Genomic DNA, 25,562 nt, shown 5'->3' on the forward strand with positions numbered 1-25,562 from the left:
AAATAATTACATGCTCACATAATCAATACTAGATAAAAAAAAATGCAATTCAATGTTCAAAAGCATCACTAAAAAATGAATACCATATTCAAGAATTCATAAAACCTAAGAATCATCTCATATTTCATTCACATTCAATCTTTTCCTAAAGCTATATTCATTATCAACTATTACTTATCATTAGCTTCATGAAGAACTCATTAAAGAAAACATACTAATGATTCAAGCTACCACATGTTAAGTTCAATTTAGTGCAAAAATCAAGGAAATTTGAAAAAATATTTTAAAATTTGGCAATTTTCTCATACCCCAAACTTAAACAAACACATTGTCCTTATGTGTAAGCATTAAGCAATAAAGCATAAAAAAGAGAAATAAGAAAACTCCCCTATCATCATGGAGGCATGGTGGCTAAATCTCTCATTTAAGCTTTGGCCAAAACTAATGTATCCATTTCAAGCTCTTATTCACCTACAAACAAAAGAAAATGCATACAATAAGAACAAACATCAATATGTACAAGAAAAGGTAAGCAAAATATATGAAAGCAAATTATAAAATGTAAAGCTTTGGTTGTCTTTTAAGAAGCACTTTATTTAAAGTCAAAAGTTAGACTATCATTGGTGTTAAAGAATCACACCATATTTCCTTATCAAATCTACCCATTTCATTCTCTTCATTTGCACCAAATATGTAATCACAATCTCTAGGTGACCTTAGTGCTCTAGGGTAGAATTATGCTTCACTTCTATAAATAATCCATGTATATTGTAATATGGACTAATAGAAGTGGTCATTGGCTTCGGTACCAATGAATAAGGTACACCATGAAGAATATAAATATAGAGTCTACAATGAAAGAATCCTCCATAGATGGCATAGAAGTAAGCTCAACAAGGGTTGTGTCTAATGGTGGAGTTAAACAACCCTCATCATAATCATTAAATAATGGGTTTTCAAGCACATGTATTTCTAACTCATCATATAATGGATTGTGAAATAGCAAAAAAAATAGCATGATTATACAATGAGGTTCACTTCTTTGTTGATTAAGACCATTACTGAGACCTTCTTACAACTTAAGGTAAGGAATTGAACCATCATTTTCAAAATCTTTATCATTCACTTTATCTTCCATGGATGGTCTATCTAGAGGAAGCTCTAAAAATGAGGTGTCTATAGCTTTAGGTATAGGATCAATGAATGAAAAAACTACTAGACAAGTAAATTATTTTCTAATGAGTTCTTTCTCATTTTTAAGCTTGAAATTAGATTAAAAAAAAATGTGTTTAAGGGTTTAAATGATCTATCTAGTAAGCTTACCTTATTAGCACATATATCCACCTCATGCATATATAAAAAATTGGGCAAGTGATCTTTAAAGAAGTTGGGAAGTGGCATGAGTGGAATATCAAGATCAACTTCTTTTTGAATGCTATCCTCTATCACAACTCCCCTAAATGATCCATCATCATCAACTTTCCTAGCCATAAGCTTGTCCTCTACCTCTACTATCTCTTTCTTCGTAACTTTTACAAAATGTGGTGCCTCTAACACAATGGGCTCATCATCACCATCATCATCAATCCGTATTGGATCTCCTCTTCTTAAATGATTCCCTAATGTATGTTCCTCTTCATCCTAACAAGGCGTTGGCTCTATAGTCTTAAGCATATGATCTAAAAGGCAAGTATTTAAGATATGTGTATTTTAACCATATTGCCTAGAATTCCTAATGCATGCCCTTATGTGTTAGTATTTTTCTCAAGTTTGGAGCAATTCATTAAACATCTCCTCAAGGGATTGTTTCTTTTCTTGTGTGGGATGTGATGATGAATATGGTGTGAATGGAAAGTAATGTGAAGATGAATGGTATCTTGATGGAGAAAAAAGTTGTTGTGGTGGAACATAGTGTGGCACTGGAGGTACTTATGGTGACGGTGAAGAATATTAGGGTGGTGAAAGGCATTGTGGAAGTGAATACTCGGTACGATAAGTTAGGGTGTAGTGAGATGGTGAACTAAAAGAATGCTCCAAACTAGTATCCCACATGGACTTAAGATAACACTCATAAGTGTGAGTAGTGTAGATATTTGTGTAAGACTGGAAATGTTGGTCAAATGGACACCTATCACTATGATAAACTCTACCATGCACTTTACCATTGTCATGTTGGCTTGGAAAGTTATGGATACAAGTAGGCTTAGGACCATTTTTAGTTCTAATGGCCTTTGCTAGATTTTCTATAGAGTCAAATTTTTTGGTCAAATCTTTAAGGGCCAATTCTATTTTGGCATTTTCTTCCTCACTAAGCCATGGTATTAAGTAGTCAACAAAATAATAAGGTCTAGCATGATCCACATGATGCTCAACTACCTCAATAGTATTGGACTCCTACATGAAAAGTAGACTATCACCTAGATAATAACCTGTACAAAGAATGCTAGTTTGTGAATAACCTAAAGAAACAAAAACAAGGCAAGTTTGTAACTAGCCTAACGAAAGTATATTAAGGGTGAACCAATCTATAGCCTAAGATTTTTTACACCTAATTCCTCGACAACGGCATTAAAAACTTGATTGGGAAAATCATGCAAGCGCATAAGCCGTTCAAGTAATAATAGAGATTATAAAAGTTCAGATGTCGATCTCACAAAGATTAGTTAAAGACATTCCTAAGCTAAGTACCTATTATTCCCATAACCTTTTAAAGTTGATTAGATAAAAAAAAAAGAATGAAAATTAACTATGAAAATACAAGTGAATAAAGCATAAAAAAATATAAAACTAAGTAAACGAAAATGAACAAGAACAAAAGGTAAATACATGTTATAAAATGTAAAATAAAGTAGCAAATTGGGGTAAAAACAAACTTGAAGTAAAATTGAAGTAATGAAAATGCAAAATGCCACTAAACTTGCAAAACTAAAAATATAAAGCTACAATAGGAAAACTATGACTCCATGAGTCAAGTCTAATTCTAAATGTTAACAAATTTTATGAAATGAAACTAGAAATAAAAAAAAAACAATTAATGCTTTAAAATAACAACAAAAATCAATACAAGTAATGGAAGAAAATTGTAAAATCCAAGCAAAAGGTTGAAAAATAGAAAGTAGTTGTAAATCTGAAAACCAAACTTTAAACTAAAAATATGGACTTAAATTGCACAAAATCAATGGAATATGAATAGGAAATTACAAGAAAATTAAAGGAGCAATGTGAGAAACTAATTTGAAGAACAATATTGAAAAGAAAGTGTAAGAATTAAACAAAAAAAATCAAAACTGAAACTGAGTTCACAGTAGTATCTACCAATTCAAATGAGAAAAAAATTAGACTTAAAATTTATAAGAGAGAATAAACTAAAACTGAGCTAAGGTAAGCCAAATCAACAAGTTTACTACATGATTCACATCAAAAACAAAAAATTCTAGCTCATTGAACTAAAAATTTAGACAGCACACAATTTTAGAAAAACAAAACATCATTTAAGAAAATTAACTAAACAGCAATGAAATGTAAAGAAATAAATTGAATCAAGAAAAAATCAACAAGAAATTGATCTGAAACATTGTGGTGCGATTTTGAAGCTAAATTTTTAATATGTTATAGCTAATTGAGTTGAAAAACTATGAAAAAAATTAGGCAAAAAAAAAGATTTGAATGAGATATCATAAAAAAATACAGGTAGCTTAAAATTGGCAGATTCAAAAATAGATTTGAGTATCAACAAAAAAATAAGTAGATTTGAGCAAGAAATCAATAAAATTTGTAAGTTTCATTGCCAAAATCGTAAAGAATACTGAAAAATACTTAAGGAAATGTAAAAGTACAATCAAAATCAATAGAAAAACATGAAAATCAAAGGTTGTTTGTTTGCTAAGAAAATAAAATGCAGTAAAGGAAGGTGCAAAAATTAAAGAATAAGAAAGATAAAATCCTAGGCTAAAGTCTCCCAAAAATGGTTAGCTCATTCCTATTTATAGGCAGGTAAATGGTGAATAAAGCCACAAAATCTCTCCAAAATATCTACTATATGGTCAGCTTCTAGAGACTTATTTCTTCCTTACTTCTGCACTTAGTGCATGGCTATTTGTAGGCTTCTTTGTTCTTCCTCAATTGCAAGCCTTCCTCATGTATTTCTCCACTTCCAAAAAATTCAAGTTATAACCAATGAAAGGTCACCCATATACCATGTAATAACCTCTTAAAGTTTTCCTTTGAATGCCAAAATGTGATGCCTAATTCTCATGCAAATGAAGGTTGCATTCCATGCCAATAGTTTACCTTTTTTTTTCTTGTTAAGCCTCTTGCATGCATGTATGTTTTCATTTTTTGTTATAAAAAATTCAAGTATTCCATAAGCAAATTTAACAATAAAATCATTAGAAAAATTCTAGAAATAATGCTAAAAAAATTCATGGAAGAAAGGTTTAAGAAAACTCCCATAAAGGTAATGTAACTTAATAACATTAGTTTTAGGCTATCTTCACAATTTGCACCAAAAATCCTCCAAAATGTATCCAAATTGACCAAAATTCCTTATTTTCATAATTTGTACCTACACATGATATTAATGTGTATTTAGGAGAAATTTTATCAAAATTCCTAAGGAACAAACCAAAATATGAATTAAATTAAACTAAAAATAAGCATGAAAAAGCTACAATTTTAGTGCAATCAAACTCCCAACCTCAAATCAAAGCCTAAACCTACATATACCCTAGGTCAAACTTTAAACATACACCCTAAACCATTGGTAAAACCCTAAACCCTAAGTCAAATCCTAGCCCAAACCCTAGACCAAACCTTAACTCCCAAACCTTAAACATTAACCTTAACCCTAATTAATCAAAACCTTAAACCAAACCCTAAACTTGTTATAAACCCCAAAATTCCAAACAAACCCTTCCCAAACCCAAATCCTAATCCAATTCTCATTTTCATGCATTTGCATGTTACTTGTTTAATAATTTCTTACATGCATTAGTATTTTTAATTATCATGAATATAATCCATTTTGTTGCATTCATGAATTTTACTTTAGATTCACATTACTTATCTTGTTGCATTCATATGAATTTTAATAAAATAAAAAAGATGTTTTAGAAATAAAATAAGATAATATTCCAACTAAAAATAATTATTGAGACTTGACCTACATATAGAAGGGATTCTTAACAATCATCTTTTATTAAGAATATTATATTTATTTTTGATGGATCATCATGGAAATCCCAAAGTAAACAAAACTTTTCAAAATTTCGCCTATATATAGGGGAGTTTAGAAAATGTTCTAATAAGAAAGATTTCCATTTTAATCCAAAATAAAATGATTTGCATTTTCATGGAAATAAAAAATGAGATTTTATGGAAATAAATGAAATTCAAGGAATTAACTTGAAATATTTAAAGTCAAGACCATTTTTATCAATATTAAAGGATAACATGTGATTAGTTGGTATTTTTGTATGGGTGATATGGGGTGCTAATCCTTTTTCACGTGTAATCGAACCTTCAAACTCATCTCTGATTTCAAAGATCAAATTTGTCCTTTTGATAAACTTTAAACTAGTTTTAAAGTTTTATTAAAAAGATAACTTTTTAGGTAGCCTATCACACCTATAAAAAAAATTGGTGGCAACCTTTTCATTTGATTTTAAATTTCGTTTAAGTGATCGGGTTCTTAGACTTGCACATTATGACACTCATCCAACCAACTTAAATCCCTATTCTTTTTCTTAGCATTTTCAATCAAGCACTCTTTCTTTGAAAAACTAGGGCTGTCTATCTTAAAACTTGTCTCTTGATCTTTGAATCTCATCATAAGCTCCCATTGTTAACATCAATCAAAGATCTTGAAGTAGATAAGAATGATCTCCCTAAAATAATTGGGATCTCTTCATCATCAACTATGTCTAACACTACAAAATCAATAAGGAATACATGTTTATCTATCTTTACAAGCATATCCTTCATAATCCCTGTAATTTGTTTTATGGATCTATCATACAATGGTAAATAAGTCCTTGTAGGCTTCAAATCATCTATTCCAAGCTTTCCGAAAATAACAAGAGGTAATAAATTAATGCTCGCTCTTAGATCACATAATGATTTTTCAATGAAAATATTACCAATAGAATAAAGAATGTAAAAACTATTTAGATCTTTTTGTTGGAATTTGCTCTTTAAGCCAAATCATATTTTGGCTAAGACATTGTCATAGTTGTAATACTTTGATATTTGATACCTTATAAAGGTCTTGTTTATTTATCATTGAGCTTATTTTCTTGTATTTCAATATTGATGTTTACATGATAAAGATCTCAAAATATAAATAAAGCTTTGCAAGGGAATTGCAATGAGATCATCATTGCATAAAAGCTATATGTTCCAAAATAGTTCTTAGTCGATTCTTTATTAATAAGAGGACATTGACAAAAGCTATTAAGATGCTCTTGCTTATGAAGTAAGCATTCGATCTTATAGGTTGAAGTTTAGGTAAACTTGATAGGTGCTTGTTACAAGAACAAGTGTCATAAGGTTTTTCAGGCTATTAGATGAATTTGAAAACAAAAAGGAGTCACCACCAATCTTTTTTGCATTGAAAAGAAACTTTTAAATATTCTAATACTTTGGTGATTTTTAGAAGATTTTTCTCACTTAGAGAATTCTCAAGATCAGTTTTTGGATATTCCAGAGTCCCACCATCAGAGATTTTTCATTTATTTTTACGATAATTTTTAGTATTTAAAAAAAATCATGCAATAATATAATTATCTATAAATAAATTTATTTCCAAAAAAAGTATATTTTATTAAAATACTCAAATTAAAAATAATGATACGGTGGGAATTTTCATATGAAAAAGAAACTTCTAAATATTTCAATACTTTGATAATTTTTATAAGGCTTTTCTCACCTAAGGAATTCTTGGGAATCAATACTTGGACTTCTTACAATCCCATCGTCGAAAATTCAATTTTCTTATGACATCTATTAATTTTTTTTACTATTTATTTATTTTAAAAGAAATCATAACAGTAAAACTCTAAAAATTAAGTAATATTACAAGTGAAGGGCATAAAATCAAATAGTAAGAACAGCATAAAAATAAGAAGCCAAAAAAAAAATAATTTGAAAATTAAATTACAAGTGGACTAAATAATAAGGGAATTGAAAGTGCATAAATATTTAAATTGCATGTAACCTAAATTGCAAATGAATTGCTAATACAATAATTAATAGTGAAGAAACAAATCAACTAAAAACAAGGATAAAAACCTAAGGCAAGCTATCCATGCTAAAAGTGGCAAAATATGCATGGGACTTCATAGGCCTTAATATTATACCTCCTATTAGTTTCTACTTAAAAAAAAAAAAATTGTTTTATTTTCCTTGTTTTGTTTAATTATTCAAATCGACATATAGAAACCACCACACTCATAATGTAAACCAAAACCTAACCTTTTCTCATCTTGAAAGCTCTCAACTTTATATTGAAAAAACCTTTTCATCATTCAAAACCAGCGTACAAGAATGAAGTATAAAGATTTAAATTTCCATGGACAATCTATATGTAAAAGGAAAAAAAAAAAAAGATAGCAAACGTAGATAAAGGATGAAACTTTGAAGCTCATGAACCAACAAACCCACATGCAAAAGAAGTAAAGTAAGTACACATGGCAAGGATGAAAGTTTAAAATTCCATGGGCATATTACATGCTAAAAATGAACTAAACATGCAAAAGACATCATATGCCAAACAATATAAATCAAAAATGAAGTTTTGAAGCCCCATGGAGAGACAAACCAAAACAAACTTGTGGACTCCTAAAACATTTTTCTTTCCTCTCATTTACTAGTGACTTTTAAATGTATGAAGGATGACGTTTTCATGACTATGAAAAAGGTTGGATTTGAAGCCATTTGCAAAGAACAAAAATTTCTTTTAAGCTCAAAGCCCTTTGAAATTGTAAGCTTTTGTTTCTTTAACAAAAAAGCCATTTTTTTCAATAATGAGCAAATCAGTCTAAAAGGAGCTTGAAGCTCCAGTACATATGTAAGGATTGGAATTGAGGCATTTACCATGTGATAATATTTGTAAATTATTTTGTAAATCTTGAAAAAACAATGCTTATGCTTTTGGTCTTTCAAGTCTTATACAAATAAAAATGTGGTCCTTTCATGTTTAAAACACTTATATGGAAGAATGAAAGTTGTTCATACCCTAAATATTGCATGAAAAGGAACAACCAAACTAATGTAAACATGAAAGTTATTATGCATGTTAAATGCTTAAAAGAGGATCAAAGAAGCTATCTTTTTCTAGTTTCCTAACGTTTTGGCTATTTTTCTTGTTAGCAAGATCTCCTTCCTTCTTGGTGAGGTTTTTTTTTTTTTCCTTTTTACCCTATGTTTTGTGTTTCATTTTTACTTTGTTAAAAGATCTCTCTTTTTTTTTCAATTTTTTTCTCATTTTTTTTCTTTTTTTTTAAACTCGTTTCCAGCTCCTTTATTTTTCCAAGAGCACTCTCCTCCTCCTTGTAAAGAAGAAAGCCATTAAAATATCTTTAAAAGATTGAATATAGGCCTTCAGATCAAATCTTATCTAAGGGCCAAAGTTTCTCTTTTTTTTTTTAAGGAATAATATTTAGCCATTAGATTAAGATTCAATATGAGATCTATTGATCCCTATTATTCACTGCAAATGTTAGATTTTTATAACCCCTAAACCAAATGGAAAGACATTTTACCCTTAGTATAAAGTTTTTAATAGTTGTCCATTTTCTTAGAAATCAATGTTCCTATGCTCATTGTTGGCATTTTAAAACACAAAAAAATCTTGAAATATTATAACGTTAAGATCTAAAAATTTTTGTGAAAATCCAAGCTCAAAAAAATCAAATTACAAAAATACCCTTAAAGGGTACTTTGGTAATTCACACCTTTCGGGGTACTGATTTGATTTCAAATGCACTAAAAATCATGAAATATTATGAAATTAAAATATGAAAAGCTTCATGAAAAATCAATGTTGGGAACATCAAATTACAAAAATACCCTTAAAGGGTATTTTAGTAATTTTATATTTTTCCATGTACAAAAAAATGTTTAGTATTTTAAAAGTCACCAATTTTAACTTTAAACCACATTGATTCCAACAAAGTTGTGAATTTTGAGAATTGTCTCGAGTTCTATCCATTTTGATCAAGTTTTGTGGAATTTTAACTCTATTGATCAAGTTTGACCAAATTTGATTAAAGCTGACTTTGGGGTTTACTTGCTTTATTTATTCCTTACTTCTCATACAAAAGGTAGCCTCCATATAAATCCCATACAAAAGAGTTTGACAGTAACTATACGAGTCTCCTTATCCTTTGTTTATTATAGGCTTGAATATTGATACATTTTATGGGGGCCTTCTTATGGGCTTTAAATGGACTTTATTTAGGCTTATAATTTGGTCTCTAAATGGGCCAACTTGTGAGCTCTTTATGGGTTATAAATGGGCCTGGGTTACCCATCTTAAAAAATATTTTAGATAAAATTTAGTGTCTACAGCTGCCCTTTATTGCATATTTATAAGCATCAGAAATAATGCAAAAACATAGAAGACAATTTTGTCTAAATGATATTTCTAAAATTTTGTTTAACTATTTGTAAACAAATTCTCAACAACTTTTGAAAATAATATATGAGATCCCACCTGAAGGTCTTACAAATCTCGAGATCTTTGAACACTCCTTTAAACAAAGGCATTGAAACTTTGAAAGATCTTGTTTGAAAATGGTTCCCCTTAAATAGAGGCTTTAAAATTTTAAAAGATCTTGTTTGGAAAGGGCTCCCCCTAAACAGAGGTTTTGAAACTTTAAAAAAATCTTATTTGAAAATGGTTTTCCTTAAACATAGGCTTTGAAACTTTAAAAAAAAATTTGTATGAAAATGCCTCATGATATTATGACCTAAGGGTCTCACGAGTTATGCTTGTTTAGAAATCATTTCCCATACCTCATTTTTTTTGCCTAAATGATTTATCCTTTAAAAAAATCCCAAAGTTATTTTTTTTTTCAAAAATATATGTAATTCATAACCTTAATGAGTGCAATAAATGTGATGTAAGTATTGTTAGAAACCAATATGACGCGACCAAATTATGATATCAAGGTTTTCTAAGTCAATCCTTTCTAATTTTTCATTTTTTTCAAAACAACCAATCTCACTCCTGGTCTGCATATTCTAGGAGTGTTTTCTTGTGAACTGCCATGATCTTTTACTAATACCATTATCCAACACCACTTCCAACAAGTTTTTACTTTGATTTGATGAGTTTGAAAATGGGTATTTTTCCAAATCTTTTCTCATTTTCTTAATCTTTGTTTTAACTTTGTTATGCTTGACTTATGCAAAATAATGTAAGACCTTTTACGAATATTATCAATCATTTATCATATTCCAAATTTCATGACTAGTGTGATAAATTAGCATTTCTACTACATGTGAGAATGAAGATTATTAGAAAGTAAGGTGAATTAGAGAAAGATGAATATTTATTCTAGGAAAGTATAAGAACATGTCTAGTGAGAAACTTGAACACTAGGACAAAATTTAAATAAGGGAATTGTATTTAGATAGTGAATATTTAGACAATCATGAACAATATTCCAAATTTCATTGATACACTTGATCTTTTTGAGTTCGTTGTGTTGGACGTTGCCCCCTTGTACTTGAAATTAGTCTTTTTTTGCATCCAAGCTGCATTTTCAGGTTTTCATCTTAGATCTTTCCTTTAACTCAGACTACCCTTTTTGGGTTTTTAATTATGAGTCTTTCTTATTTTTGATTCATTTTTTTATTTTTTTCTATTTTTTCTTTTTCTTCTTTATCTTCTTTGTCTTTTTTTTTTTTTTACTCTCTTTGTCTTATTCTTAGGCAAAGTAATTTTTCATCACATCTGAGTTTATCGAGTTTGGCAAGTCATCCCTATCCATCTCTGCCAAGATCAATGCTCCACCCAAAAAAACTTTTTTGACTACATATGGACCTTCTCAATTTGGCATACATTTTCTTCGATTATCATGTTGATTTGAAAGAATTTTATTTAAAACCAATTCTTCTTCACAGAAACGCCTAAATTGAACTTTCTTATCATGTGCTCATATCATTCATTTTTGGTACAACTGATCATGGCAAAGAGCTGTGAGCCTTTTCTTTTCAATGATGTATAATTGTTTGTAATGATTTTGGACCCATTTTGCTTCATTTAAATCTACTTCCATCAAGACTTTTAAAGAAAGAATTTTCACCTTGATTGGCAATACGACTTTCATCCTATATAAGAGTGAAAAAAGAGTAGCCCAGCAGATATGTGTACTAATGTCTTATAAGCATGCAGTACGAAAATCAACTTTTCATGCCAGTTTTTATAGGTATTAGTCATTTTTTTATTATCCTTTAGATATTGTTATTAGCAACTTCTATTGCTTTATTCATCTTTGGGTGATATGGACTAGAGTTATGGTGTTTCACCTTAAACTGAGTACAAACCTCTACTAACATCTTGTTATTCAAATTGTGAGCATTATTAGAGATGATCTTTTTTAAAAGGCCATAACGACATATTATCTCTATTTTTATAAACTTACATAGCATAAAAAGATGCTTCGACCCTTTTTATGAAGTAGTCAATCACTACAAAGATAAATCAATATCTATCTAAAACTTTTAGAGTTATGGGTCCAATCACATCTATCTCCCACATAGAGAATGGCCATAAAGGTGCGAGAACATGTAAATGGATTGGAGGAGCATGAATCTTATTTGCATAAATTTGGCATTTATTACATTTTCTGGCATAGTTGATATTGTCACTTTCCATTGTCAACCAATAATAACTTACCCTTATGATTTGTCTAGCCATCATATGGCCATTTGCATATGCTCCATAACTTTCTTCATGCATTTCTTGTAGTGTCTTCTTGGCTTCAACAACATTCATGCATCTTAATTTGATCCTAACTTTTCTTGTACAAAATTTTTCCATCAAGGAAAAATCCTATAGCCAACATTTTGATAATTCATTTGTCATTTTTTGATGCATGTTTCGGGTATTATTGGTGCTTGACATATTGCATGATATTGTAGTACCAAGACAAGCCATCAATCTCTTTTTCAACAGTTAACAATATGCCAATGATCCTTGCATAATCAACTAGATAGGTTGGATTTCTATTTTATCACACACTTTAAACATTTCAAGCAATGTAGCTAAAGCATCAACCATTTGATTATCTTCTTGAGGTACATGATAGAATTGAACCTTCTTGAATTGTTTGATCAAATCTACCACATACTTTTGGTATCGTATCAACTTTGAATCTTTTGTTTCCCATTCACCACATAGTTGATAGATTACCAAGACCAAGTCTCCATATGCTTCAAACACTCCAATCTTCTTTTCAATTGCCATTTGCAGGCCTATTATGCATGCTTCATATTCTACCACATAGTTGGTCCAATTAAAATCCTACCTTGCGATGCTTGGATAATAATTTCCATCAAGGGATATCAAAACTACTATAATCCCATGCCCCAAAGCATTTAAAACTCCATCAAAGAACATTTTCCATGGTTTTTCTATTGGTTCCTCTTTTTCAATTTAGGAAATGTTCATCAAATCTTCCTCAAGAAAGTCCAATTTCATAGGCTTATAATTATCGGTTGCACGTTTTACAAGGAATTCAACTATCATACTTTTTTTTATCACCTTTTGTGCAACACATACAATATCGTATTCAATGAGCATGACTTACCATTTTGCTAACCTCCCCAACAATGATTTTTTTAAAAGATATACTTGAAAGGGTCCAACCTTGTTATCAACCAAGTAGTATGGTATAACATATATTGCTTAAGTTTGTGGGCTGTCCATGCCAATGCGCAACACATTTTCTCTAGTTGAAAATATTTGGCCTCATATTTAGTGAACTTCTTACTCAAGTAATAAACAACTTGTTCTTTCTTGCTCGTTTCATCTTGTTGCCTTAACACAAATCCCATAGAATGGTTATGCACTGTGAGATACAAAATCAATGGTTTTCTCACAAAAGCGTTACCAAGATTGGCTCATTTGACAAGTACTCCTTAATTATTTCAAAAGCATGCTGACATTCCTCATCCCATTTGCTGGGGTCATGTTTTCGAAGCAACTTGAAACTTAGTTCACATTTAGAATTAAGTTAAGAAATAAAATAAGAAATATAATTCAACCTTCCCAGAAACTCTTTACCTCCTTTTGTGTGTGGGGGGGATAAATTCTAGATAGCAAGTATCTTATCCGGATCGACTTTAATGCCTCTCTCACTAACCACAAACCTAACAAATTTTTTGACTTAGCACCAAACATGCATTTAGCTGGTTCTAGCTTAAGTTAATATTTTTGTAATATTTCAAACAACTTCTTGAGATTGGTAACATGGTCCTCTTCCTCATGAGATTTTGCAATCATGTCATCTACATACACTTCTATTTTCTTATGCATCATGTCATGGAGAATGGTTACCATTGCTCTTTGATAAGTAGTTCTTGCATTCTTCAATCCAAATGGCTTAACTTTATAACAGAACATGCCTTATATGATAACAAATATGTTTTTTTCAATCGAAAGGGGCCATTTTAATTTGGTTATATCTACAAAAACCATCTATGAAAGAGAATACGGAGTGCTTAGCAGTGTTATCCACAATAGTGTCAATATGGGGCAAAAAAAAATTATCTTTCGAGCTGGCTCTATTCAAATCTCTATAGTCCATGCACATCTAAACTTTTTCATCTTTCTTGGGAATTGAGACTACATTAGCTACCCGTTTTGGGTATTTGGCTACTTCTAGAAAGCCTATATCAAATTGGTTTTTTACTTCTTCTTTGATTTTTAATAACATGTCTAACTTCATGCATCTTAAATTTTGTTTTATTGACTTGCATTCTAGCTTTAATGGCAATCGATGTTTTACAATATCTGAACTAAGTCCTAGCATATCTTGGTATGACCATACAAACACATCAACAAACTTACGAAGCAATTCTTCTAACTTTCTGTTTTCTACGGGTGAAAAGGATATGCCCACCTTAACCTCCTTTTTATTTTTCTCATCATCTAAATTAACTACGTATGTAGCTTTCTCATGAGGTTCAATTTGTTTTCTTTCTTGTTCTATTAGTTTTAATAAATCATAAGGCAAATTATTCTCATTTAAATCCTTTTCATTATTAAATTCATCAATGTAAATAGGTTTTTCAAAGTCAAATCCTATATTATCATCATGATTATCCTTGTATTCATTATTTGGAAACCTAAAAATGGGTGAAATGGAAAGGATGTAGGCGTATGTGTAGGAAAAGAAAAAGAAAATGAAATTGTAACTTTGAATGAATGAAATAATAGAGGAAATGAAAATGCAAAACACTAGTTATTTTATTGAAATGATAAAAGAAAGATAAGCTTATACGAAAATCTTTCAAATGTTCTTGGACATAAGCATTGGGGGAAATTAACTCACTACATTATTTTGTGAAAGATTTAAGGATAACTGGTAACTTTATTGCTTTGCAATTGTTCAACTCTTCACTCAGAGGGCATGGATAAGCAAAAGGCTTCTCTTCTTGAATGGTTGTTAGTGTATCTCCCACCATATAAATATGGAGTTTGAAAAAGATTTTTCCATGTTCAACATAGGTTCCCTTTGTATGACCTTCAGTGGGTTAGGATAGATATATTCGCTTGAACAAAATGTATCATAAAAGTAAGGATGATCATTCTCTCATACTTCGACTTATGTCCCTTATGCCGCACCAATCTATTCTTTCTCTTTTCAGCCATGGCTCTTATTTTTTATCATAGTGACCTTAAATCCTAATCCAAACCTTTCATTGTTTTCAAATACCCTTGGTGTTTCCTTGATTCTTTACAAATTCCTTTCGAGGTCGTATCCAACATGCCATCCTTTACCAAGTGTTTGTTTAACCACCATCTCAGTTGCATTTGATAAGTCTGGAGTGGGCACCTTTGATCCTTTCCCCACATAAGTTACATTAATAAATTTAAAGGATGTAAAAGAGCATTCCAATGCCTTCTTCATAGCCTTTACATATGTAGTCATGAGCTTGGTTACCAACAAGTCCTCTTCTCCAGAAACACTAATCAATTGATCCTTAACTATAAACTTTACTTTTTGATTCAGAGATGATGGGATAACTCCTGTCATATGAATCCACGGTCATCCCAATAGGCAGCTATAAGATGATGAAATGTCCATAAGTTGGAATTATATAGAGAAAGTGTATAGCTTTATTTGCATTGGTATTTCAATATCCCCTAACACTTCCCTTCGAGACCCATTGAAAACCCTCACTACCATATAGCTAGTCTTTATATGTGATACACTAATAGATCATTTTGTTAGGGGTGATCATAGGAATGAGATTGATTGAAGAGCTATTGTCAATAAGAACCTTAGTTATAATATGGCCTTTGCACATAGTAGTGATATGAAGGGGCTTGATACTATCTTATCCTTCTGGTGAAATCTCATCATCATTAAAAGTTATAAAATTTAGAGACATAATACTTCCACAAAATTAGGTCAACATTCTTGACAAAGTTGTTACAGTCCGTACGTCCTTGATTTAATATTCTCAGCAGGGGATTACGATGCAATTCAAAATTCAACAATAGCGTCAATAAAGAAATTTGAGCAAGCATCTTGTTTAACTACTCTACTGCATTGCATTCGTTATGTTTGATCAATTTAAAAAACTCACAAACTTTTTTTTCAGTGACAGGTTCTTTATATATCGTGCATCTTGAGCCACTACAGAATAAGTCTTTTCTCATTCTCCTAATGCCATTTCTTCTTCCTTAGCTTTTTCTCTTTGAGCATTTTCTATCATTTTAGAAGTATAACATCTCTCACTCTGTGTCATTCTACGTACTCTAGTTATATTTGCAATGTTAGTGTCTTTTAGGTCACTTACAATTTGACAATCATTTGATCATTGTGTCATGGCATTATAATCATACTTTCATGACACAGCCTTGTTATTTTGTTGAGGGAATGGGCTAGGGACCCAAATTGTTATAGGTTTTATGAGAAAAGAAATGGGCTACTCTTTCACCAAGCTTACCTTTGCATTGTAGAAGATAGTCACCAGTTTAGGCACAAATTTAGGGGACATACTTCTTGAAAATCTTTCTTCCATTGATTCATAAAAAACTGCTCTTATGCCCTACTTGGTTTTTCATTACAATAAATTGTCACCAACTTAAGCATAACCTTAGAAGGCATACTCCCTAAAAAGCCTCATTATATTACATTCATCATGTTCTGATCACCTCTTTCATAGAATTCTACCAATGACAAATCCATCATTTCTTGCAGCACTTAGCAAAACATGCCACAATTTTGAATAGGGTGCCATACCATATTCATGTGATAAATACATGTTTAGGCTAGATCATAATTTTTATGATGGATCTTTTATTCTAAGGGAATTGGATGAAGCATGTCAAATTTGACCAAACTTTCAAACACTTGACCCATCAGGGTTTTAACTTCATCAACACTTCTTTAATGTGCCTTATCATAGCACCATCTATTGCAATCATTGCTGGCCTAGCATGGTTTGGTAAAGGATTTTCAATGACATTTAGCTTCCCACTGGTGTTAAAATTTACGTATATTTTGTTAATGCTTACTTTTTTACTTCACAAGTGTGTTGGAATGTCCAATTTATAGAAAAAATGAGTTTTTAGTCATTGAAGAAGATTGAGAAATGGAACTGCATGCTTTTCTCTTTTTAAAGTAGCCATTATAGGCTATCAAGATTAAAGGGATCAATTAGTTCCAAATTTTGACCATTGTAAGTGAATCGATCAATCCATTTTTATAGAGGATCAATTTGTTTTCAGAATGGATCAATCTATTTTCATAGAAGAATGATCCATTTTCAGAGTGGATCGTTCCATCTTATAAGCAATTGATTCATTTTTACAAAATTTGTTTAAGGGACATTCTATACGAATAGTGCATCGAGTACCTTTAAATAAATCTTCTTTTGCACTCTACTTACTAATTTGATCATATGTTGAGTTATACAACTCCAAATCAAGATCCATTTAAGGATTTAGAAGCTAGACTTAAAGGGTTTTCTATCCATATAAAATTCATCATCTATTTCAATGTATAAAAATTATAGTGAATTTCCAAATCTACCCATTGTGTAGTTGTTAAACAACCTACAGTCTCTAGTAAAAATTCAAAATCTTTTCTTAGAAAATTTGGATTTTGATTTTGTTTGATCCATTAGAAAGTAGACTAAAAAAGCTTTCCATCAATATAAAATTTAAATATTAAAACTTTGTAAATAATATAGAAAAATAAAACAAATTCAATATTGGAAAAATTTGTTCTTACAAAACAACATTCTCAAGTTAATTCATTTCTTAAAACTAATATTATTAAAATTGTATCAAGTCAAAGATGAATTTGTCACAATGTTTCAAGATCATGCACCAAATGATGGGGAATGAGAAAAACCAAGCGCTTAAAAAAGCATTTTTGATAAAAACAAAAATAAAAAGTTACCACCAATCTTTTTTAAGGTGTGATTAGTCACCTAAATTTTTTGCTGTGATTAACCACCTAAAATTTTTGTTCTTTTAATAAAACATTTAAAATTGGATGAATATGATCCTATTCTAATGCTTAGAAATTAGTTCATTTGTTTTGCAAAACTTGAAATTTTTTCTTTATTTTGAAAACAAATCAACTTTTTCTTTTGGAAACAATGCATTTTATTTTTTATCAAGATGAAAATGTCTTAAAAATTGAGATACATTTTCACTCTCCTATATTTACACTACATGGGAATAGGGTTTTAACGACATTTTTTTTTATGTTTAGCAGCATTTATAAATGTCATTAAACGATTTGCACAATTTGCCAAAAATACTGCCAAGAGCATATGCTATACCTGTTTTAGGAAAAATAACAGCATTTTAAGAAAAAAACACCTCTAAGTTAACAACATTTGTGTGAACAAACGTCGTTAAATTTAGTGACGTTTTTAAACACAAACGCCTTTAATTTCCTAGTTTAGCGGTGTTTGTGTGAAAAAATACTACTAAATTTAGCAACATTTGTGTTCAAAAATGCTGTTAATTTCCTAATTTAATAGCATTTATCCACACATATGCTGTTAAATTTAGTGGTGTTTGTGCGGACAAATGCCACTAAATTTGTAATTTAATAGCATTTTTAGACACAAAAATTGTAAAATTAAGAAAGTTACTTTTTTTTTTAATTTCTTTCAACATTTACTGCTAAAATTAAATAAAAAATATTGAAAAAAATAAAAGCAAATTTAAATTCATACACTGAATATTATAAATATTTAAATATCTAAGTACATAATTTATTTTAGTTTACATGTAACACAAAGTTTAATACTAACATTCTGCTTTGCATTTGTTTTTCTCCCACTCATCAATAGACTCCAATGGGAGGAAAAGTCACACTTGCTTTGAGTGGTGCCTACAACAGCCATTCCTATTCTCTTGGCTTCCATTGCCAAAGATTTCTCTATGAACCTCAAAATGTGCTATTAGAAATGCATCACAGTACATTTCATTTATCTTCTCCACCACTTCATGTCCAAAAAAATGATGAACAATACATGTTCTATCATGATTGAAAAATGTCATTGGATAAGCTATAAAAAGGAAAGAAGCTATACCACAAAATCTATAAATGCAAGATAAAATACAAGGAAGATATACAAGATCTTGCTTTACATACATGTAGAATTAACATACATTCGTTTGACTCTTAACTAATATAATCATATAAACCTCGTGAACTACACTAATCTATATGAAATCACTTTATCAACATGCCTGTTTCCCAAAACATGGAATAGCATAATCATATCTTTAGTTAATTTGTGAAAACCTGTGGACTCTAAACTTTATGCCACCTAAATTGACAAATCCACAATAGTAAAACCGAATAAGCAAAATTTTCAATTTGCAATATGAGTACAGCAAAATATAAAGATTCAGACAAGAACATATTATGCTTTTGAAAGATGCATATAGTTAACCTTATAACAATTGAGGTTTTAATCATTGAAATCTAGATTTGCATATTGCTCTTATATCATTACTAAATTGATTTCATGAACATTCCTTTTGTTCATAAAGAAAATCAAGCCTATTCTGAATTCGAGTAAAGTAGATGAAATTATTAAACTATTTATGCTAATGAAAATTAATTTCATTAAGAAGAAGGATAAAGTGAAGATTGCACCCCTTTGGAACAAACAGCCATGGCAGAAGCAAAGAGAACATTAGCCTTGTTCAACACATCAACTGCTTCAGGAGTGCAAGGCATATTTGAGCCTACAAAGATCACAATAACACATAACTATTAGCTAATATAATTAGAATTAGTATTATTCTTCATAATGGAAAGATATTAAAATTTTTTGCTTTTCATATCACGGAATTTATGTCTTTGAATAATCTCTGCATACACCAAATGTATAATAGCAGCTCTCAAGAGTTAGTAAAAGAAATGAAATTTAAATTTAAGTGTGGAAATGGCAGTGAAGAAAACACATCTCAAACTTTTTTGTTGAGCTTTGAGATCCCTTAAAAATGATATTTTCAGATAATCAAATCCATCCTCATCAACCAAATATCCCTTTGAATCTGTGCCACATATGAGGCATAGGCAAGCGATTAAAAGATAAACAGCTTATCTCAACTAACTTTTATTTGCCCATATCTTAACTAAGCAGAATGTGAAGCCAACTTTATTTGCTTGCGCTGAGGCTATTATACATCATCTAAGTTCATACCAATATTCATTCTATATAGTGAAGAAGAAATTATAATACACCAACATCACAACAAACAATCACATGTATTTGTATGTTTACTATCTTGAGGATCATTTTACTAAATCAAGTTAAAGGGTAAATAAAGAAAGTGATGAACTAGATATTAAACAATGTAAAAAGAACTTCTTGGCAATAAAGAGAAGAGCCATGAAAATCAAACTTGAATATGATTTTAAGGCACTTTTCTAAATCAAAATAGAATGACTAAAGACCTTCATGAACATTAGAGAAAGACAAGTGATGAGCACCAGGTTAACATAATTAAAACATGTGCTTCTTTTCTTCTGTTTGCTTCAATTTTTTAAAAGAACAGTGAAAGAACCCTCCTTTATATTATCCTTTAAAATAAATTCCTTAAACCCTTTTTCAAACAACACAAGAAAAAATAATTTTTTAGAATTTAATTTTTTTCCTCGAAATTTTCTTAAGAAACAGAGCCTAAGAATCATGCTACATCAGGGATTATATATACAATATGATAATATTTAATTTATAAAAATTTATTATTAATTCATTAATTCAATGATATTAAAAATTACTTAAAATTTAAAATTTTCAAATCAAACTTCAAATCTAAATAATCACGAAAAAATCAAAGGCATTTATAAGAATTTAAGACCAATTCCATTTTGAATTTTAATTCAACTTCAGTAACGAGTACTTGATTCAATTTTATTCAATCTAATATAGTTTTCTATTTTCTTTTCCATCGCAACATTTTTTTGGACTTTGTTACATAAAATATCAAATAATTTTAAATTATTATTACATTCAAATTTTAATGTTATATTTGTCTAATTTGCCTCATCAGTACTTCTACTTTTATATTCAATCTCATTTTCCCACTGTTGTTTACAATCTTGTCCCAGCCAATTTTATTGGCTATGCAAATAGACCTTTCGTGACACTCCGTTGCCCATCACATCTGTTCTTCACTGTATATACCCAAAATAATTAAAACTTGCTTACTTTGAGTCTCCTTTGTCAAATTAATTTTAGCTTTGTTCTGTTATTGAAAAACAAAAGGCAAAAAGAATTTGCTTTCTTTGCAAATTCCAGGTTTGAAAAACAGTTCCAGGTTTGATGTTGGCTTCTGTTTAATTAATTTTGAAGTCAATTTTGGTTTCAATAAATCATGTGTTTTTTTATATGTTGTTCCTCTACTTGTTAGCTTGATTTACAGTGCTTCTTCTTGACCAAATCCTTCCATTTGAGCTAGAAAATTTAATTTTCTTTCAAAGTTGTTTCCAGGATGCTGTTCTGTTTCCAGATTCTGTTTTGTTTCGATTTTTATTACTTTTAAAATTCAATCGGTTCCAATTTGCATCAAGCTTTTTCGTACTTGTTCATCTATGAGTTACCTAAGCTTTTATAAAATTTGAATGCAAAAGTCCATATATTTTTAGCTAGATCTAAGATTTAATAGGAGTTGTTCTGTTGTGCGAGCTAAAATTCCAGATTCTGTTTTGCTACAGTTTTGGTTAGATTTCAAGTACTAAATCATGTCCAATGCTTTTGCAAATTTATGTCCATGTTCACATATTAGTTAGTTACTTCCACAAAAAATTTGGAAATCAAATAACATCAAATGATAGGGGAAACTGAATTTTAATTAGATGTTATCCAGAATCTGTTTCCAGATTTTGATGTTGCTTTAGGTTATTGTTTCTTTGATTCTTCATGGCTGTTTGGGGGTTGATAAGGATGGTACAAGGTTGCTATTAGGTTAAGCATTCGCCTCGAAGGCGTCTTGTTACTTGAATCAATTGTTTTATCTTTTAAGCTATAATAATAATGAAACTAAAGGAATTTTGTAACAGTCATCACATATCAAGTGCGCAGCGACATTATAAGTAATGACTTTTTTAATGTATTCAATGTGCAACAAGAATTACCTGATACTGTAATGGGAATAGCACCAATAGCAACAAGCTTTTCCAAAACATGCATTGCAATCTTTCCAAAACTGCTTACAACACATTTGGATGAAGATTCAAGTGAAAATATATTCATGTAAACAATTAAGTGAAACAACTAGCAGTAGTGGACTTCAATATTGCGATAAATCTACTTTTTTGGTATATCAAGTGACAAGTAGTTCTTTGAAAGGAAAAAAAAAAAAGATCATGAGTTATTAACCAACTAACATTCCACATTTTTATATTTGCACATATTAGGCAAAACATTACAAAGAACTACGACTTATAACTCAAGGCAACAATATGCTTTTTGAGTCTAGATAAAAATAAGAATAACAAATAACCTCAGTCCTTTGATATCTTTACTACAAGAATCAGCTAGGCAAAGAAAACTTGTAGAAGCATGAGAACTTTATCAAGTTCCAAGCCATCAGAAAGAGATATATACATGGAAACAACTACACTTACTATAAAGACAAACATTGTAACAATGAAGTAGAAATAGAAGCTTTCAAGGATGCAAAGGTGCAAAGTCAGGCATCTATGCATTTCCCCTCATATTTAACTACCTCCCTACTCTAAAATAGCATTGAGTAGAGATGAGATATTGGTTACCAGCCTATAAGCAGTTGCTTCAGTTTGAAGGCTAGAACCTGACCAAAATATCCTTGGCCTTGTAAAACTTCCTTGCATAAGAAAGGAATAAAATGAAGACATAAAGACCACCTCATAATTTCATTAAACATTGAATTCTTACTAAATAACTTAAAAACCTCTATTTCTCTTACAATTCATAGAAGTAATATAAAGGAAAATTTAGGAATTGTTATAATAGTTAAGATCCTTAAATGACATATAGGCTACAATGTCTACAAGCATAAACGCAAGTCTTCAATTTTTCTAGGAATAGATGGTAGCAGAAAGTGATTTTCAGAAATCAATATGCACACAAACAATTTTATTTCTAAAATTACACATGCATTTGTAAACACGAACAGATGCGCTAAAGTGTCAAAAAAGGGAAACTTTCAAAAACATACACACACACACACATTCAATATCTGGGTAGGTTAAATGTTAGTTTACCCTCTTAGATCTCATAATTTTGGAAATCGAATATTCAAGTTTACTATAATTTCTGATTTTATTCAAATCTTTGAAGTGCAAGTGACCATGTGCATAACTTGACAGGTTTATTGCAGCATACCAGAAAAAAAAAATAAATCCATCTTTTTCTTAAACTTGTGGTAATCCAACAACTATGAAGAATTTCAACCTTCAAACTACCTGAAAATGACTAGCTAGATGTCTGTATTGTCCAAAGAGATATCCCATTTCTTGAATATGAACTCGGATTTCCTCCGACAAAAAATCCTAAATTTCAATCTTATATTCTAAACAAAAAAAATTGAAATACCAAAAAAAAAAATTAAAAAGCAAAAGTTATGAAATTAGGTTTACCTTGAAAATGTGAGATTAGACGTTGATGAGAAAAACAAAACGAATGCCTAATCATGCTTAGATCAAATCTAATATTTTTTCAACTGCTCTGCTAAAAGGAATGGCTTAGGTTTGCAAGGAAAAAAAAAGCCTAGGAAAAGAAAGGAAATCATAAAGAAGCAAAAAAGGGATTTAATTTTGGGGGAAAAATTTTAGCCGTGTAATTTCCTCAAAATAATGGCATTTACTGTAAAAAAATGCCACAATTTGCTTTCTAATAGTGGCGTTTTTAATTAAAATGGCACTAAATATCTTCTAAACATTGCATTTTTTTTAGTTTGAGATCCAACATAGCAGCGTTTCTAATAAAAAAATACTAATAAAAATTTTATATTTATATTTAATTAATTTATGGATTTTATTTTGAGGCATTTTAGTGGTAAAATGCTGTTAATTTGTTTCTTTAGTGGTGTTTAATAAATACAAATGCTTCTAATTAAATTTTTAGTTGTGTTTTATTTAAAAAAGCTATAAGCCTTATAAAAACATGAAAATTAACAACATTTTTAGGTGAAACGCCGCTAAAAACCTACCACTAATTTTTCATTTTTTTGTAGTGTTAGGTAGAGCATCCAAAGCATCTCTAACTTAAGGGATTTCATATTACCCCATAAATCAAGATAACATCTTGCATAAATGATAGCCACTGAGAGTCCTTCTATATTTAAGCCAAATCTCTAAGACTATTTTTCACTTGAGATGTCATCTTATTTAAAATCACTTTTCTTTGAAAAACTTTATTTATAAAACCAATGCATATATGCATGAACATAATAATAATATGAATGCATGATGATTGAATATGAATGACAAAGTATAAATGCATGACAATTTAAGAATGCATGTAACAACAAAGTGAAATGAAATACAAATGTATGAATGAGATCAAGTGTTGGTTTTTGGGTTTGAAGGTTAGTTCAGGTTTTTAGGGTTTGGGGTAGGTTTAGGGTCTAGGTTAGGGTTTGGGTTTAACTAGGGTTAGGGTTGGGGTCTAGTTTAAGGTTTTGGGGTCTAGTTTAAGGTTTTGGGGTCTAGTTTAAGGTTTTGGGGTTTGGTTTAAGGTTTAGGATTTGGTTTAGGGTTTAGGTTTATGTTAGAGTTAAGGTTTAGTTTAGGGTTTGGGGTTTGGTTTAGGGTTAGAGTTAGGTTTTAGGCTTGAGGATTAGGATTTATTATTTAGGGTTAAATTTTGGGGTTTAGTTTAAGGTTTTATGGGTGGTTTTGGGTTTGGTGGGTGATTTAAGGTCTAGAATTGGGGTTTAGGATTTAGGGTTTAGGGAATACATGTGATAAAAATCAAATAACGAAAATGATATTGGTAAAAATGTAAATATTGATCTATGTGACAAATGACAAAATTGCCATTGGTAAGAGTGTAAATATTGATGCATGAAAAATGCATGACTAAGGAAAAAACTAATTATAAGTTTAGTAATTTAAAAACTATATTACAAATTAAATGTGCATGTGTAAAATATAATGTAAATGGATCAAACACTAAAATTTTTTTAAACTTTCAAGACATGATCTGCCATTTTTTCTTTTGAAATTCAAGCAAATAAACACAAAAATACCAAACAACCTATTAAACTAACATTTTATTCATAGAAAATTTAATCATACCCATTAAAAACTTGAAGAATCATGCAAGAACACAAGCAAGCAAGGATGAATAAACCAACATTTATCGATGAACAAGCTTGGAGGTTTCAGCCAAACATATGAATGGCTTGGCTAAACCTTCTTAAAGCCTTCCACAACCATGATTTCATTCCATTCAACTCAAACATGCATCAAACATCAAGGTATTCATCATATAGAAGCATTTTAATCGTAAAAGGAATTTCATCAAATATGTAACAAACTAAAATAGTAAGGAAACTATAAAAACAAGAACATTAGCCAAACACCAAACATACACCATTAGCTAATTAACATTCATGCAAAATACAAGTAAACAAATCATCTAATTATCATAAACATTATTTAGAAGCAAGAAAATCATCAAAGGGAACCAAAAAAAGGTATGGCCACGGTGGATCTATGCTTGGCTAAACCTCCAAATGGCTTTAATAGTGGATTTGTTTTTTTTTTTTCTTGGGTCTCTTGTCTCAAATCGATCTATGGAATAGTTGATTGAGTTTTTATATCAAATTTGAAGCTAATAATAGAAAAAAAAAA

General features: G+C 30.1%; 1 protein-coding gene across 4 annotated transcripts; it reads right to left on the reverse strand.

The window, feature by feature from the left end:
* Positions 1 to 19,131: 19,131 nt before the first annotated feature.
* Positions 19,132 to 23,595, reverse strand: LOC111309902 (uncharacterized). Of its 4 annotated transcripts, none has more exons than XR_016330389.1 (5): positions 23,343 to 23,595; positions 23,169 to 23,240; positions 22,497 to 22,563; positions 21,858 to 21,928; positions 19,132 to 19,459 (listed from the first exon to the last, which is right to left on the reverse strand). XR_016330389.1 is itself a non-coding variant. In XM_022908911.2 (5 exons), the coding sequence occupies exons 2-5, from the start codon at positions 23,214 to 23,216 to the stop codon at positions 19,338 to 19,340; spliced, it is 312 nt and encodes a 103-aa protein (XP_022764646.2). In that variant the 5' UTR covers positions 23,217 to 23,240; positions 23,343 to 23,578; the 3' UTR covers positions 19,132 to 19,337. The 4 variants fall into 4 exon arrangements, 2 of the variants coding, with proteins under 2 accessions (XP_022764646.2, XP_022764644.2); XM_022908911.2 differs by having other exon boundaries at positions 22,497 to 22,567; positions 23,343 to 23,578; XR_002692472.2 differs by lacking the exon at positions 23,169 to 23,240 and having other exon boundaries at positions 22,497 to 22,567; positions 23,343 to 23,586.
* Positions 23,596 to 25,562: the final 1,967 nt, after the last annotated feature.

The sequence above is a fragment of the Durio zibethinus genome, chromosome 19 (genome assembly GCF_047325235.1).
Source record: "Durio zibethinus cultivar Kanyao isolate XHJ-2024 chromosome 19, ASM4732523v1, whole genome shotgun sequence".
Taxonomy (NCBI): domain Eukaryota; kingdom Viridiplantae; phylum Streptophyta; class Magnoliopsida; order Malvales; family Malvaceae; genus Durio; species Durio zibethinus.

What these genes read in the sequence shown, in the direction of transcription:
- LOC111309902 (XM_022908909.2), bottom strand. Translation starts at nt 23,397, where the DNA reads ATGATTAGGCATTCGTTTTGTTTTTCTCATCAACGTCTAATCTCACAT. An exon ending in TCTAATCTCACATTTTCAAG is followed by an intron (nt 22,564 to 23,342) that starts GTAAACCTAATT and finishes TATGCAAGGAAG; the next exon opens with TTTTACAAGGCCAAGGATAT. An exon ending in AAGCAACTGCTTATAGGCTG is followed by an intron (nt 21,929 to 22,496) that starts GTAACCAATATC and finishes TGTTGTAAGCAG; the next exon opens with TTTTGGAAAGATTGCAATGC.